Genomic DNA, 17932 nt, shown 5'->3' on the forward strand with positions numbered 1-17932 from the left:
GAGCGCTCTAGAGGTATACAGATATGAAGTCGCATTCACTACTTCAATATGTAGTAAAATGTGAATACCTTAACGGCTGTCGCTGAATCTCACATCGCACAATCGTAACTGTCCTATCACTTCTTGCTGTTCAGCACTGTGTCGCCAAGGGATGCACATAAAGTTAATTTCAGTGGCAGCTTCCTCATCGCCCTTGTGATGGGTACCTACTAATGCTTACATTCCCTTGCTTTCATTTTGCAGCTCTGACACTGAAGGAAAAGAGCATTTGCATGGACCTGGAACTTAAGAAAACAAAGGCATCTTTTATTGAAAAGCACGCAGTTGAGATGGCTGGTGCAATATCAGAGACGAAGCGGAAGCAGTGGGTGAGCAGAACACTTTAATCTATAGTTCTGCAGTGGTTGATTGATGTTCACTTTGACACAAAAATGTTGTTTTTGATGCAGGAACACGGCTGTTGTGTGCAGCACTTTTATGTTGTATTGAAATTCAGTTTGTTTTGTATGTGATGAATGTTCACTGGAACCTAGATGGCGCACCTATAAAGCAGGCATGAGGGACACAGAGGAGAACTTGGTCCAATAACTGTTGTCAGTAGAAAATTGATTTTCAACCTCTTTCTCGGTATGTTAACTTTTTTTTGGCGGCAAAAAAAAACCGATTTATGCCTAAGAGAATTGCATATGAAGTTTTTCTCATCCTTCAATTAAAACTCGAGAGGGAAGAGTAGCCGCCATCCCGAAGTGAATGGCGGTTTAAGCATAGCCCCTAGATTCTGTGCAGAAAGCTTGTTGTGGACACCTGCGCTTCGTTTCTTGGTGTTTTCCAGCTCACAAAAGCTCCATTTTGAGTGAGACTGATCTCTTTGTCTTTAGAGTGCCGTAGTCTATCCATACAGGCCCAATCCGATTTAACATCCCTCTTCTGCTAAAGAATATCAAAAGGTCATTTGCGAAATCTGGTCAACCTAAATTGTATACACAAACTGCAAATTTTTTCTGAATCTAGCTTATATTATTGAAAAGCCTCATCGAATGTTTTCCGGTTTCTGATGCCGCAAGCTACATTGTTCACTCACAAAATTGTTGGTGCTCCCTATATCTCCCATGCATTTGATGACCCGGCATGTGGCATCTGCTGTAAGCTGGGGGACTATGTGCTGCACCAACAAATCGTAAGTTGCTATGGCCGTGATAGATGCCACCACTGCCATAGTTTTGCACAGTTGGAGGTGATCAGCGCATCACCGAGAGAAGCTGTAACAAAAAGGGAACGAAAAGGAACCAAAGAATAGAATAGATATTTTTGAATAGGGCTGTTTGAAGTGCAGTCATTCATCTCTTCCTACGGGCTCAGAAGTGCTTCATATGACAGGGCTTTGTTGTTTTGCACATGCAGTACAAAGGAAAAAAATTACAGCCATTTAACCTCATGGTTCAGACAGCAGATCTGTATAGCCAGTCACGCTACAGGTGATGCCACATAGAATACCACTGCCGCTGGACTCGTTTTCCACTGCAACTGAACTGCCATTGATAAGATACAAATAGCCACATAACCTGTGAATCACTGTGTGGATTCATGGCTGAGGTTTAAAGGAGTATAGACACCTAATTTTGGTGGTATGTTTTCTTCTCTACAATGATGCGAAAGACTACTATGCATGAATCACCATGTGGTATTCGTCTGCGACCGCCAAATAATTGATCATCGAATTTTTCTGTCATGTTATTTCGGTTTTGGTTTTAACAGCCAAACGATGGCTGTGAAGTCAAAGTGTGGTTATATGTCACGTGAAGCATGGAAAAAGTGATAGTAATTGCTGCTTCATCATTTAAATCACCACAGCACTGAAGCCAGCCTTCCTCAACAGCCTGAATGACAATGGATGTAGAAGCAGCTATTATATTGCAGTTTTTTTATGCCTCACATGACCTATAACCACACTTTGACGTCAGTCATTGTTCTGCTGCTGAAACCAGAACCAAAAACAAAACTGCAGAAGAAATAAATTCATTTATAATGAATTTAGCGCTTAATTATTTAGCGCTCTTAGGCGAATACTACATGGTGAGTCATACATAGTAGTGTCGTCCGCATCGCTACAAAGAAGAAAACACACACCCAGAAGTTAGGTGCCTATACTCCTCTAATGTACTCTTCATCATGGTTTGGGTTTATAGCCTCGGGCTGGAATTTGTTTGCCCAAGTTGGTCATCGCTGGAGGGTGTAATCCAGGGTAGAGTGAGCAGCTACAGGGTGGCCATGCTTATGCCAGCAGCTTTGCACACATATATGTACTAGTTGTCTGTCTGTCTTTTTGTTGCAGAATAGGGTATGCGGACGAACAATAAAACTGGTGCTGTAAAATGAAAGTGACAGTAAAGCATAAAGTTTGAACTGTCAGCTTTTTCTGTAGTGGATGTACTCATTTGATGGGTATAAGCAAGAGGCAGCAAATAATTAGTTGCGCAGTGTCTTGCTGAAAGTTTGCCCTGTTCAACATCGTTGCTCATATGTGTTGTCTCCTCTTTTATATATTTCCCAGTGTGCAAACTGCTGGAAAGAAGCTGCATTTTACTGTTGCTGGAACACAAGCTACTGTGACTACCCTTGCCAACAAGCTCACTGGCCCCAGCACATGTCAACTTGCACCCAGGTGAACAGCACAGGCCAACAACACCATGCTGGTGTTACTGTCGTGAACAATGGTCCTGCTGTTGCTCAGCTCGCCATGTCTGGTGACGAAGGGGCTGCTTCCATAATGGTGCCTGGTGGTGGCTTCCCGGCCTCTACGGCTACTACGGGAGGCCTCCCTTTCGACCCTGTTCAATAGAAGTCGGCTTTTTGTAGGATGCTTCTTGTTTCTTGTAAGTAAAGCTTATGTTTTTGTAAGGATACTATGTATAAAGGTGAAGGATTCACTGACTGTTTGGTACCTGGCTCCTCCTTTCTTTTTCAGTTTTTTTTCTGCCCCCTCCCCCACCACCTTGCACCTTCTCTTCATTCCATGTGCGGCCGGGGATGCGGGATGAAATCCCGGCCACTGCGGCCTCGTTTCTATGTAGACTAAATGCAAGAGACGCCTGTGGGGTGTCCTGACCCAGAAAACCCCAGCTCGTGGAACTACGGTGCTCTCCACTGCGGCGAATCCATCCCCAAACTCCTTTAGTGCTCTTTTGATGCGTCCAACGAGAGAAAGGCGCCTTTAGTATTCATGTCAACCAATTTATTTTTATTGTTCCTATGACTGCATTACACGTTTTCGTACCTCGTAATAAACCGATACCAGATATTAAAGCATGTTTTGGTAGTAGCACTCGTTCTGTGTTTAAAGTAAGAACGCATTATAGCTGCGCCGCATGTTGGGGAATGATGCAAAGGTGAGCCAAGGAGGTTGGGTGAAAGTGAAACCTTTAAGGAGTCTTGGACGAGACGTGACAGATGCAATCTTGGCGTGCAGCACGCAGCTTCAACTGTGGAAGCAAGGAAGCGGCGGCGGTAAGCCGAGGCCACGGTGTGGCCGAGGAACATGCCCGCGTGTCCGCCGTGCTATGTACGCCAAAATTGCGGCAGCTGTGGTCTGTGTGACTGTAGGGGTGCCCATCATGTGGGTAAAACATTGCATGGAAGTAAAAAGCATTCCTCAGAAGACAAGAAAGCACTGAAAGCACAGCATTATGGCCAATCTCCGCATCGGTTTGTGCAGTGCTCATCGTGCACCTTGCATTGCCTCCTTGAGTAACCTCCTTGTTGATATACGAACTCAAGGAGGCATAATTTTGTGGCGTTGGGTGTTCCAACAACAGCAGCATAAGTAATTTAGCGTCTATGTGCGCTTAAAACTAATAAAGCTGACGCAGCACTTTTCCAGCTTTGCCACAAAGTTTTTGCGGCCACCCTAAAACTAGCATGCCCTAAAAGCAAGTGCCCTAAGTATGGTTTTCCCGTTTTTATAAACTTCCGCGATAGTGGCCGATAAATACACCTAGCAACCGACAAAGCCGAAGCCACACTACCGAAGCTAGGGACCTGAACATAGAGAGAACAAAATCCGCAGAACTGCGCATGCGCGCCCAGAGAGTTGGTGGAAAGGAGAACGGTTGGCGGATGTGACGCCAGAGGGACGCCTAAATAATGCCGAGGCGGAGGATGGCGCGCGTTTCCGACATCCATGGTTTCAGAGAACGGGCCAACTCGTGTATGCGCCAGAGCCTCGTTGCGCTCTCTGCGCTTTCGTTTCTCCCTCGTGCATCGGCCCACTGCTGTTTGGCCTGCCTCTCCTGGTAGATGCAAGCTCGGTGAATTTTGCTCTCAGTTCATGGATTAGGCAGTCCTACCTTCAACCTTTTCCAGACTGAGGTGAGTGCTGTCAAAATAATTCATTGTGCACGCGCGATGTTGTTTCGTACTTGCCCGCCAACTAGATAAAAAGTGTTCGTCGTCGCTCTGTAATCGCCTTTCCCTAGTAGCACGCTTTCTTGCCTCAATGTGGCCACAACGTCAGCTTCTAACATTGCCTTAACGTGGCTAGCATCCTCTTTCTGCCACGTTAACGCAACATACATAAGACAACGTTGAGACAATATTGCTCCAATGTTACATCAGCTTTCAGTCAATGTTAAAGCAACTTCTGGAGACAATATTAATGCAACATTGCTACAACATTTTCTTAATGTTGATACAACATTTTATTTGCACACATGCAACATTCCCATGACAATGTTACTGCAATATTGCTGCAATGCTGTCATAATGTTTCAGAAACTTTCAGGCAGCATTCTAAATTACTGAAATATTTCAGCTATCAATGGCTGCTGCTCAATAAAATGATCTCCTGAAAGGCTAAGCAGTGTACAATGGCATCGTCATACCACAATGGTTACAGCAGCTTAAGGTCACAAGAATGAACAATTGAGCATTACTCCTTGCTACACTGTAATGCGGTGCTTGCTATAGAATACAAATACTTACAAGACTGCACTGCACAACACAATGTTTTTTCATACTTTCCAGACCGCTTACTCTAAATAAATCCTTAAATGCAACATTCATCAGCTCTCTACCAGTGCTCCTATCGTTTAGATGCAACAAGCTTCCAAGACATCGTTATTCTAACAATTAGACTTATTTATTTAAATAGACAGAAATATAATTTGGAAAAAGGAAGCAGACTTATAATACACTCAGCATTTACACAAACACATTGGCATAACTTGAAAAATGCACCACGTGGGCTTACATTTTCACAGATATGATTTATTTAATTACTTTATCAAGAAACTTGCAACAAATCTAAAAAACAGCACACATGTGAGCTACTCAGGAACAAGAACCAGAGCTAATGTTTTAAACAGTTACTAGGCACATCACCATAGCATGAAAACGCACACACACCTCTCAACTGGCATGTTATAAATACAAAACACTACAGTAAACTATTTACACAATAGCACTCCTTGAAAACATGCACCACCTGGACTTTGTATTTCCCAAATATAAGACATTCATTTTGTGCACAAAATTGCAACAAATAAACAAAGTAGCAGTGCAACCTAGTTGGCCATTAAGAAACAAGGAGCAGAGGTGTTATGAACAGCAGAGTTAGTTGTTGTGCTGGTTAACATCACTGATTTATGTTCATAGTTTTCCAGCCCTCCGAAACACACACACAGGTACATGAGCCGCCGCGGTGGTTCAATGGTTATAGTGCTCGGCTGCTGGCCTGTTAAGACACGGGTTCTATCCTGGCCGCGGTGGTTGCATTTCGATGGTGGCAAAATGCTAGAGGCCCGTAAATGCAATCTGCACGCAAGAGATCTAACGGATGAAGATAGGTTCCAAACTTGTCGAGCACTGCAGTGATTGTACAGAGATTTTCAAGTGTGAAGATCCTTAGCAGAAGCAGACCACAAACCACATGTGAAGCGACAGAGAGGCATCATATTAAAAAAGCTGGTTCACAATGTGCGAGCAATACTTAAATTGTATCAAATAACGCAGAAATGATGTTTCTTTCATAGTTTTTATGATAAAGGTGTGATAAGTTTGTTTTTTCCTGCTGCGCTGGTCTGAGGGCATTTAAGCAGTGTCTGCGCCATTAAATAACCATTTGTCAGTGAGCGCTGTGTTTTAGCCTTCTTCCCAACATTAATAAAATGGCAAGTTGGTACATACTTGAAGAAAACAGCGCAGCAACAGGCACGAGAGAGAAGATGGGACAGGTTCTGACTAGCAACTGAAGGTTTATTGAAAAGGAACACAGAAAATATACTCACTTTACAACCAAGAGTGCCCATGAGCTGCACGAACAACACTGATAAGCTATCAACTTCAGTCATGGTGGTCAAGATTCAACAGTTCACAGTCATGAACGACCGTCCTTATTCATGACTGTGAACTATTGCATCCTGACCACCATGATTGAAGTTGACAGGTTATCAGTGCTGTTTGCGTAGCTCATGCGCACTCTTGGTTGTGAAGAGAGTATATTTTATGCGTTCCTATTCAATAAACCTTCAGTTGCTAGTCAGCACTTGTCTCATCTTCTCTCTTGTCCCTGTTGCTACGCTGTTTTCTTCAAGTATCCTTCTTCCCTTCTTTGGTCATGCAATGTTGCACTGGAAAACTACAAATTTAAAGTACTGTCAACATTTGCCTGAACAATTTAGCACGTCTAAAATATGCTTGTCTTCTGGTAGCCTCCAGCTGCTCACGATGATGGTCTCTTCTAATTCATGATGTCACAAGCGAAGCTGCATCCCTGCAAAAAAAAAGAAAACCAAAAATTTCCTAATATAAGCATCTTGGTGGGCACACATCTAATAACAAATCTTTTAAACTCCTCAATGAACACAGACATTGGATAGCTCTGCACAAAGAATTTATGCCCAGTGACTTGGCTCAAACCAAAATAGTGAGGAAAAAAACGCCCTTCCCTGGCACCGCGAGCATATTTTAACGGCCTGAGCAACAAACTGTTCTGAAAGTGGCTAAAAAATGCATTCATTACATAAAAGACATCAACTATTCATGCCAACTAAAATTCCTCAAAAGCAAGCAAATAATTTGCAAACAAAAATTCCCATTCCCGCACCTCACAGCGATCGCCAGTGCTGCTGTCTCGCTTGAATCCTGCCTTGCAAGCAGACCTACTAGTGTCAGCCATGGGGACGGCCATTAAACTGCTTAAAAACACAAGGGCATTTGTAGATGAAGGTGTAGCTGGCTGGAGGTGGTGGCACATCACTCCCTTTGCCTTCCTTCAATTGTGCCATGGCGGGTGGCCGACAAAGTAAACCAAGCGAAGAGGGCAGGCCCAGCCTATAGTCTTTTTCAGCCTCACTGCTGTGCACAATTTGAAAGGCAAAGTTGCTAACGGCCGATTCTTCCTGGGCTACATAAGCTAAATCACAAACTTTTGTGGGATGATGCTGGGTGCAGGGGTCAAGTGGATGTAGCTAGCACAAAAAAGGGCTAATTTGGGGAATATGGGACAGGCTGTCGCCCTGCAGTGAGTATAGTCTGGCTGATGATGACGAAGGATGATTGAATACCAATGAATATTTCACTTTTTTACCCTTGGCGCAAATCGCTGCACAGGGCAAAGACTAAACTACTGGCATGATGCAGCAGCGTCACTTTCAAGTGAAAGAATAAATTCTGGTTCCTTGCTTACAATGCCGCTGGATTTATTCTATCTTCCAGTAGAATGCATGAGAACTGGTGTAATGTCCTTGCACAAAGTGCAGACATTAAGGAACATGCACAACATGTTCTTCCAGAGAACGAAAAATTCCAAAGTAGTGGTAATGACCATCGGTCATCACTGCTGGATCAGTATGCCTCTGCGTCTTTAGTAATTTTCTAGCATCCGTGGGTAATTCTGGATGGTATGGCTTCAGCACTTTAAGCAGGGAATGCAGGTGAGAAGCAGGCAATTGGCTATTAATTGCCCACACGCGCAAGTCGTGTGGGCACGCGCAAGCGGCACCAGACTCAAGTGTCATCCTATCTTCATAAACCACCAACTCCTCACTGTCAGAAATCCGCGACAACTCTTACGTCGCACTTCGTATGTCAGAGATGCTGCTAGCGGTGCTAAAATCCGTCAAGTTAGAACTACGGCTCTCAACTGCGTCCTCGGCTGGCGCTGATAAAGAGGATAAAATAACATTATGCGATGAAATGGCATCTTGATACTGTTCTGCTCCTGCTGCGCACAATCTGCTGCCATGATCATTATCATGACTGACAACTGCCAAACAGTTTTCTAGTTCGTCGTGAACAGCCTCTGCTATTCTTCGGCGTCGTTCCGAATGGACATTTCGCTTAGCGAACACTTCATTCCCTTCATGATACAACAAATGTAGCCCTTTATCAAACTATCACGAAGGTCATGGGTAACATATCTACACTACTGGCTTTGTGCCAACCAACACAGGTCACAGAACAACAATGGAAGTCTAGAAATCACTCACCATTGAGGTCATCCTCTGGGCAAGCCTTTGTTGTTTCAGCTGAATTCCAGTAAAACCACAATGAAACACAGCAGTGCGGGCACTGCGACCGCAAAAAAACTGTACTTCAAGAACAAAAAACGTGAAGATCTTGCCACGACTGCCGCTGACACACGGGTTCTCGGATAAAGCGCGCGTCGCAGGATTGGCTCTCGGCGCAGCCGCGAGTAGCCGTGGTTTGGATTTGGATTTGTGATAGTGATCTCCATGGCCATTAGACTGTGGGGTGTCAGTGAAACCAGAACTAAATTTCTTCGGCAGTTTTAACTTTGTCTCGTGTTTAATTCAAAAACAAAGAATTCCAGCTGTTTAAAAATATTTTAGATAGAAATATATCTTTCTACCTTAGTGCCACTGAGTGCAAGTACACTTGCACTGCTCACCATTTGCATACACACCACATGCAAACTTGCACTCGAAATAAAAATAAATAAATAAATTAATTAATACTGTCATGGTGAGGAGAAGTGATCTGGTACCGGATTTTCTATTTGGGCTTCAAAAATAGCCCGAGAGGGCAGACAATTGACCTATAGCATGAATGTTATAGCAATGCCATCGTATGTGGTTCAACATTTATTCATCATTTGACAATATTGCTGCAATGTGAAAAGACCACTTCAGAGCAAAGTTATCAGCATGTTGTTTGGTAACATTGCAGCAACATTATCTAATGTTGAAGAATGTTAGCGCAACATAGTACAACATTGGCAATGTTGTGGTAACGTTGCAGTAACATACTGTGCTACTAGGTGTAGTGAGGCCAGGCCGGTCTGTGAATGTCGCGTTGAATTCATAGAACAGAGATGACAAACGTGCCTTCTCCCTCTCCGATACGCTGTTCACCTCCGGCAACAAAGGGTGCATTGCCCTCCCTGGCACGGTAGAACAGCTTTCTACCGCGACAGCATTCTCGGTGGGCACTCTCTCAGCGGCAACTGTCCGCTCGCATGCTTGTTTTCGGGCCGGCGGGGGTGATTTTTCATAGTCTCCCCCCACTCGCGTCGCGTTCGGAGCCTGAATGGACTGCGAGGCTGCAGGCGCTTTCACGAAAAGCTTCAAGGCGCCATGGTGCGCTCTCGATAGCATCTGCTGGTTATGTCTATCACAATGCCTGTCTTGGCTAGAAAGTCTCGCCCAAGAATTACAGGAACGGATAAACAGGGAAGATGAACGAGGCGTTGTCACCGCACGCATCTTTCCCAGCGAACCACTATCCTAGCTGCACCGCTAGATTGCGCTGTGCCGCTCGCGAGGCGAAAAGTAGTATCGCACTCTCTCAACCGGATTTTGTTCTGGTGGAGATGGTGTAGCACCTCGTCACCGAACAAGAAGCGCTTGCCCCAGTATCGAGTAACGCGGTGAATTTCTTTCAAGCTATCGTTAGCTCAATGAACAGCACTGGAAAGTCAGCAGAACTTCCTACGCGACATGCCAAAGGCGCTAGTAAACCAGGGTTCTCTGTGTACGCCGCGCGGGATTGAAGGTCTATCACCGGCGGCTGTGGCCGTTTCCTGACCGTGTTTGCTCACGGGCGGGGAGGTGGCCACAGTCGTGGGCGAAGTGCCCTGGTTGGTCGCACCTGTAGCAGCAGTTGCTCGGGCTCCGACGGGCTAGGCGCTGGTCGCCACGTTCTGGTCGGTCGTCTCGATCGCGATTTCGCGGTGCGGACAGTGGGGGCCGCTCGTGCGGCCACGTGTCGGCCTCGCGATCTCGGCTACGTGTGTTGCGGTCTGCGGCAGCGTGTGCTATTCGCAACGCGTAGCTGAATGGGTCCAAAGCACGGTCGGACAATTCCCAACCCCTCGGGACACGCTCGTCAGCAAACTGTGCTGTCGCTTCAGCTCTAGACGGACTACGCGCTGAGCTGCCATTCCATGCGCAGCGTGGCTCAAGTGACTGCGATGCAGGTGGCGGCGGCCGATACGCTCGCGCAGAGAGGATGTCTCCCTGAATGCGCTTCGCCTCAGCTGCTAGCTCTTCCAGGTCTCTAAACCTGCCTCCTCTCAGGTAGGCCATGAAAGTCGGGTGCGCTTGTCATGTGACACGCTCAACTTTCTCCGTGTTTGTGGCGCGAGGGTCAGCAAGGCGATACAGTTCGTCCATTGCTCGGATGTACTCTAATAAAGACTCGTCGGGGTGCTGGGTGCGGAGTTCCAGCTCTCTCCTCAAACGTCACTCGTAGTTAGCGGGAAGGAATTCGTCGCGGAAGCTTGCGCTAAACTCCTCCATTGTACTCGCTCGGTTACCGGTTAGTCGGTACCAGCGGGCCGCTTGCTCCGTCAAAGAAACAGGCACAACACGCGCGAGCAGCTCGGCATCTGCGATTCCTGTCGCTTGCTGATAATGCAGCAGACGGTCGAAGTACTCATTAGCCCCTGTTCTGTCATGGTACCCCGTGTAGGTAGGTACGTCTATCCTAAGACGGGGTGCCTGGGCCGGGGCTTGCAAATTGTTTTGCAACATACCCGCTAAGCTCTGCACAACTTGCATTGAGCACTTCGGATGACTGCGGACTAACGCCCCCGGAGTTGGGCGCAGCCGCTGATGGTGTCGAATAATGAGGCCTAGGTGCCTCATTGTTCGCACCCCGGAGTGGCGAGGTGCCCGATGTGGAGCCCCCCGTACCAGGCCTAAGTCTTGCCGACGCGCCCGGGGATGCAACTCGGCTATTCCGCGTGGAACACTCAAGATTTACACCTTCCAAAGGCAAGTCAAGTAGGGAGCCCTGGCTCTGTGCCGCTAGCTCTGACAGCATGAACAAAGACTGGAAGTCAGGCCTATCAGCTGCCATCATTTGTTAGGGCGTCGACAGTCGTTCACTCCAACAAAGTACACTGCTCAATTGCCTAGTTCGCCCCACGTTCGGGTGCCATGATATGGGGTCACTCCGCATCCAGCCGGTCGGGAAGGCGAGCTTCCGTGCCGGCTATGCGCGGGCGTTTCTCGTAAGCGACTTGTGTCCCCAACCCGTGGCGCAGAGTCACAGCCACGGCGGGTTCGGACGAAATAGGCAACGACAGAGTACGCTAGGAAACAGTTTATTTACCTAGCACAAGGCAAAGCACACTGCAGAAGAATGTTCTATCCTATAATACATGGTTCAGCAGCTTACCAAGTCGTCGTCGACCTGCGTTGGATAGTCCGGGAGGCGCGGGCAGGAAGCGGGGTCGGCAGGGCAGTCGGGCAGTAACGCCGCGGCAAGAGAGTGGTTCCCGCCGCGAGCTCTCCCTTTTTCCCCTACGACATTGCCACCCCCTTGGGCAACCGGTTGCACTCAAGGCAATGACCCCTTCCCTACACAGCCAGTGCATAGGCGTGATGTCACGTCCGAGCTGGGAGTGAGGAGAGTGACCGGGTGCCCCTTCTCCCCATGCCCTGCAGCGCGCGCTCTCGTCGCGTGACTCGGTGTGGGGGCGATGAAGGCTATTTGTATATCCCACAAGGGTGAATAAAAAAAAACACTGGCTTGTCTTGGCTTGTCTCGACAATGATGAGAAGTGCGATTGTCGCCATCTTTTGGCATTTCACATTACCTTTTCTTGGGGCCTCCAAAACGGCCGCATGTTAATTAACCCAGAAGTCGTCATACTCGCCATTTCATGATAAAGTTCACCTAAAAAAGTTGCACACGGCAGTCCCCATATTGAAGTATTAACCCTGTTACAACCGCATCATTGGTAGTGATATTTTTTTGGCGACAAAACCTTGAACATGAACATGAGTAATTTCTGAACTCGCAAAAAAAAACGCGAAAAATTCACATATAAGACGAACCCTTGTACAGGACACACCAGCAAGATTTTTGAAAAAAGCCGCGTCTTATACACCGGAAAATACGGTACAGTTGGCAGCTTAATGTTATCTGGTGCTAATGAGAACATCACATGGCATAACAGTACCGCGCATGTGCCATTCACAGCTCTCACAGATAGTATGTTCTTCCAAGCCTCAAATGAACAATGAATTCTGAAGGCATCACAAAAAATACCAGCTCAAACCAACAGGCAGAACTTTCTTCAATGCACAAAAAGTGACAATCCCAGGAGTCAGAATACTTCAAATTTCGCTGTGCAGTTGACCACACTGAGCAGCAAGCGCTGTGAATAGCTGCCTCCAAAACAAAACAGTGCCAATGTCCAACTAGTCTGTATTTCTGTGGCTGCCAGTGACCTTTAATGGAGCTTTTCATTGCACAAACAGCAACCCGAGATCCTGACATTGGATCTGCAAGGACTGGCACAGTAAGTGCTGGGGATGTGAAATCAGCCCTGTTCCACCTTATCTTATTCAAGAAAGCAGAAAAGACCAAGCTCCTAGCAAGGCACACACTTTCATGAAAATCTCACTGTTACATGAGCACCTTCTTTGTATGGCACTAGAATAAAGCAGCTGGGCCTTTCGATGTATGCAAGTCAAACTACGGGACAATCCCTTCTTGAACAACATCCAGATCTCAGTGCCTGATACACAGCAAGGAAGACATCTGCCATGAAGCCAGACCACTGAGCACAAGACAAACCCTCTGCCGCAGGCCATGGAAACCAACTCTATTTATTTACTGGTAGAATTCATGGAGCTGAGAACAATAAAGAGACCACATGCAGTAAATATCTGCCACTTGCCATTCCTGCAGCCTGTGAATCTGCAGGGGGAATGTCAAGCCACTCCTTGCAGAGATGCAGGCAGGAGAGCACATCAGGAGACTCTGTACGCTCCCTCAACACAGACAGGCCCATCAGGTAGCTGTGGAAGTGGAATGCCATCTTGTTGTCCTTGGCTGCATGTGCGTGAAGTCAACGTAGCGGCTGCTGTATTCTGCCTCTTCAGTGACCTACAGCACGCTTCAAAGGCACACCAAGGCATGTGGCTAGGCCCTGCATGACCAGCTGAATTTAGGCAGCAGAGTTGGCTTTACATCATGGGATTAGAAAACAGTGGCGCTGCTTATCACCAATTTTGCACCAAAGATTTGAAAACGCTCACCAACCTGTAGTGACTTCTGGTCCCAGTAAATACTAAATGGGTCAGTGTGCAGAACCTTATTTTAGTTCTGGCCTTGAGGAAAATATTTCTCAATATACAGTTTTAGGAAGCATGCCAGATTAGCAAGCTTTAGATGTGGCTCTATTTTGTCAGAATGGTAACAACAACATCATTGCCATCATCATCAGCCTGACATGCCCACTGCAAGACAAAGGCCTCTCCCATACCTCTCCAATTAGTCTTGTCCAGTGCCAGCTAGCTGTGGCCATCTTTTCCATGCAAACTTCTTGATCTCATCTGCCCACCTAATTTTCTGCCACCCCCTGCTATGCTTCCCTTCTTTTGGAATCCACTCCATTACCTTTAAGGACCATCAGTTATTGTGCCTTTGCATTACATGCTCTGCCCAAGCCCATTTCTTTCTCTTCATTTCTACTAGGATGTCATTAACAACATATTCCCTACCATAAGTAAGCTTATTTAGACCTCTTGATCTATCAAGAATTCAATATAATAAAAATTAATCAGTCAGCTCTTAAGCCAGAGATGTAAAGTAAATGCTGAGTTTTAAGGTTGCAGAGCACCGAAATGAAACATGCAACGTTACCTCAATGCATACACAAATGGTGTGTTAGCAAAAGGCCAGCAGTAGTATGACTGCTCCTAGTTTACTGACATAGAACAAAGCAGCAATAAATTCTACCAAACTAGTCTGTAGTATATTGTTATACCTCACGTTATTTCAGGTAACTTTTTCTTTGTTTATATCCTTACACTTCAGCTCATGCAGGGAAATCTACAGCAAGTTGTAGAGAAGTTTTATTTCCTTCTGTGGGTGCACATAACATGTTCTTTACAGCAGATGCTGTTGGAAGCCGCTAAGGCCGTCAGTGTAAAACAGGCAGCATACCTTGCCAGCAGGCTCCTACAACAAATGTGGTATTGATGCTCTTGGTCTCGAGACGCCAGTCATCTACAATTTTCGGGTAGTTAGCCATCACCTTAAAGGGCCGTCCATCGACAAAGAGTGACGCCTGTATCAAACAGAACCAACATATGATATTGCCGTGCAAGAAGGAAGTGTAGGAAAATGCAAATGCCTGAACTAGTTCAGGAATTAAAAGGCATGAGCCATGTCCCACTGAAATATGCAAAGAATGCTTGTCCACAAAATCCAACTGGCCACAGACATCTGTGGAATACTGTCCACATAACATCCAAAGCTACAGTAGATCAAGCTGTACCATGTGCATTCTGAACTCTTTAAGGGATAATTGGGCACTGTTTAGTTCCAACTCAAGACATTTGATACTAAATGCAATGTTCCTAGTTATGATCAGCCCTCTTTCACTCATTACTAGCTGGGCACCAACCAATCTTACACTTACCAGCTTTATTTAAACTGTTCTTTAGAGTGAGTGCAGTTGGAATTAGAGCTGTTCACTATTGCAATAATTGTTCTAAGAATACTGCAATAAACCACTCTGAACTAATTAACTTCCAGATAATCATCTTTCCCTGGACTGATCTGTTTGTGTGCCCTACCCAGTAGGAGATACTGTATCAACTTGGAACATCTACTCCCAATTATATTCACATTTCTATACCCCATGACCAGCTACTTGATGTGCTTATCAGCACACTTGACCCCCATAATGCAACGCACAGCTAAAAGGATAGTACATGGATTGTGTAGTGCAGATTGCAGCCAAGGATGCTAACCTCAGGGAAGTTGACGAAGAATGCATAATGGTGCCACCTGTCGCAGCACACCTCGGATGACTTCCAGAGCCACTCAGCTGGTGTGAACTTGTTGGCCTGCTCCTGGGTGGGCTCTCGGCACAGCAGCAGGATAAGCCTGCAGTTGTGGATGAAGAGCACTGTTTCATGCCGGCTCATACCTGTATGAATATTAGCCACACACATGCAAGCTCAATGAGGAGAGCTCATTTTCTTCTTTCATATTCTTTTTAATGTAATCTAATCAGGCAGGGTGATCACCAAATGCATGAGGCCCAAAGAAAACAGAATCAGCAGATAAAATGCCTGTGTTGTTAGAGTGTCTGAGTGCTATTTCTATTCCCTGAAACACTTTTATGTGTGTGCTTAAGTATGTAAAGAACTTGGGCAAAGTGGAGGAATATGGGGCTTAGATACCAAGCTGAACGCCCTTTTGCCTGACCAACTATGCATTGTAAACACCCTACTGAATCAGACGACAGGTCTGATGAATGTGAATGAAGCGTAACAAAAGAATACCAATTAGCAAATCACCTAATTTCAACTTGTTGATGAGGTCACTACAACACGTTAATGCCACAATGATAATTTTGCTGGACAGGTAGAGTCGCAAGCCAATTGGTCACACTTATTCAAAGGAAGATAGCACAGCAGAAAGGACATAAAAAGGAGCGGTAAATGCTTAAATGCATGAGCTGTTCTTGGTTGCATCAGCTGTTTTCATACCGAAGAAGAGTTGTACCAAGGTAGCACTTTAATAGTTTCATAGAACCATTTTTGGAAATATCACATTCGTTTTGGCAGGTCATTTCACCAAAAAGTATATGTCCACTTTGCACCCTTCTACTCACATCTCGTACAATCATGAGGATGTCCTGTCCATGAATGATGCTGCAAGGTAGCAAAGTTTTCATAAAAAGAGATATAGTTGAACCCGATTTTTTTTTCCGCAAATCTGCATATTCAAAAGCATGCAATAAGCATTTAGTGGGGAGCACAGAAGCAACTTGGACTAATCAGATGTGACAGCTCACTTACGGTGGCCATCAGAGCTGCACAGGAGATGCTCCTTGAGGTGGCTGGCGTTGTGGGCTGTGGGTGCGTGGGGACATATCCAGAAGCCCACAGTGAAAACATTGGTTAGGTTGTGCGACACAGATGACTCGGGAATGACCACAGCATTTGTGCCACCATCAATTCATAGACCTGGTCACTCTCTCGACTTTCATCCGTCGGTAGAACTTGCGTCCACTCGGCTTCCATGTATGTGGCGAAGAAGGAGAATGCTGATTGTGATTCCTCTGGGCACAGTCTGAAGAAAGCTTGTAAAGCAGCCCTGAGGGACATTAATAATTAATGTGTGCACATCTTGGTGCACTAGGTAACCTGAAGAGGTTAGGATGAAATGTAACCATTCAGTGAAAAAAATCCCGAAGAGCCAACAAATTTGTTCAAAACATAACAAGGAACTATCAAGTTCAATTGCACCATTATGAAAGCAACCAAGCCATGATACATCGTGCAGAAACAATGACACTGAGGTTAATGTTCACTGGCAAATTATGAAAAGTGTGTAACTTGCGACAGGCATGCTACCGCAGAGCTTCCTTTGAGAATCGACCGAGCAGATGTTCCAGTCACAACCCTTGCCCACGTGGAGGGTGGCCAAAGTCAGACGAGCCGACAGCTGTTCGGGTTCACAGGCCCCTTCACACAGCTCCAGCAGGGCATCCGGGAACAGGGCCCGGCGACCGGAGCCTGGTGTGTACTCCACATGATCCTCCATGCTGCAAGCACAAAACATGCACCTGGGTTGCAGCTAGTGCAGAAGCCACTACGGCCATTATAGCTGTAACATTGTCACTCTTCCTAGTCTACAGGCACCGATAAAGAAGTGCACAAGGAAGAGGAAATTAACACTGTGAAGATGCTTTTCACAAAAGCTTTCAGCCAACCCAAGTCACTTAGTTGCATGCGATGGCAGCATCTGGTCCTTCAGAAGACAAACCGTTTCCACATGTCAGTTGTTGCGGCTCATGTGATGTTAACACATACGCACCAAAACATTTCGCTAACTTTTTTTTAAGGATGTACAGCTACTTCAGTAGGTCAGCAGCAAATTTGCCACAGTGACATTCCAAAATGTGTGTCTGCATGCATGCATGCATTTAAGTGTACGTATGGTTTCCCTTTGTAGCCATAAATCTGTGCTCAGGTGGATGGTAATCCGTAATTTCTGGCTTAAACCACACACGTTAGCAGCTTTGGTACAGTCTGCTCTCAAATATATCTCCACATGAGACCTGCACTGGTTGCTGTGGTGTGCAGTACACCCCATCTACATTATTCCGCAGACACTGCAGCATGTGCCACAGATGTTTAAGTTAATGTTAAGAAAGCTAAAGAACGACACATGCACTCTTAATATCTATAGCTGAGTTTACTTTTCCATCCAATTTTGAGCACGTGCCACACATGTAAGCTAATGTTAAGAAAGCTGAAGAAGGATACACGCACTCTTAATATCTATAGATGAATTTACCTTTCCATCCAACCTTGCAGACCCTGTTGACCGTGATGGTGACAGTGACTGGATGGCTCTGTTTCATGCAACAGTTGAAGGCCGTCACTTGGAAAATGTGGTTACTGCTTGCCTCCCAATCCAGGGGCTCCAGATAGTGCCT

General features: G+C 45.9%; 2 protein-coding genes and 1 pseudogene across 6 annotated transcripts in view; 1 reads left to right on the forward strand and 2 right to left on the reverse strand.

Moving 5' to 3' along the window:
- Nucleotides 1-2932, forward strand: part of LOC149358032 (zinc finger MYND domain-containing protein 11-like) — a 28179-nt gene extending 25247 nt beyond the window's left edge. For all 5 annotated transcript variants that reach the window (XM_089585014.1, XM_089585015.1, XM_089585016.1 and 2 more), the window contains 2 exons: nt 244-368; nt 2552-2932. In XM_089585014.1, coding sequence (XP_089441140.1) covers nt 244-368; nt 2552-2839 — 413 coding nt within the window. In that variant the 3' untranslated portion in view covers nt 2840-2932. The remainder of the gene's footprint in view (nt 1-243; nt 369-2551) is intronic.
- A 7081-nt stretch (nt 2933-10013) lies between these two features.
- Nucleotides 10014-11014, reverse strand: LOC149358033 (uncharacterized; annotated as a pseudogene).
- Nucleotides 11015-11846: 832 nt separating this feature from the next.
- On the reverse strand, nt 11847-15407 carry LOC149358034 (calsyntenin-1-like). Its single transcript, XM_089576718.1, has 4 exons — nt 15231-15407; nt 14419-14542; nt 13148-13302; nt 11847-11948 (listed from the first exon to the last, which is right to left on the reverse strand). Exons 1-4 carry the CDS (start codon nt 15405-15407, stop codon nt 11847-11849), a joined length of 558 nt encoding a protein of 185 aa, XP_089432844.1.
- Nucleotides 15408-17932: the final 2525 nt, after the last annotated feature.

This window comes from Amblyomma mixtum, chromosome 3, assembly GCF_055824585.1.
Source record: "Amblyomma mixtum isolate Tamu chromosome 3, ASM5582458v1, whole genome shotgun sequence".
NCBI classification, from domain to species: domain Eukaryota; kingdom Metazoa; phylum Arthropoda; class Arachnida; order Ixodida; family Ixodidae; genus Amblyomma; species Amblyomma mixtum.

Bases quoted from the DNA above. Each gene is read 5' to 3' on its own strand.
- LOC149358034 (XM_089576718.1), bottom strand. From the start codon at position 15,407: ATGAGCCGGCATGAAACAGTGCTCTTCATCCACAACTGCAGGCTTATC. The intron at 13,303-14,418 runs GTATGCTGCCTG...ACGCACATGCAG, and splicing joins TGTAGGAGCCTGCTGGCAAG to CCAAGGACAACAAGATGGCA. The intron at 11,949-13,147 runs GCAAGTGGCAGA...ATATACAAATAG, and splicing joins ATTCACAGGCTGCAGGAATG to CCTTCATCGCCCCCACACCG.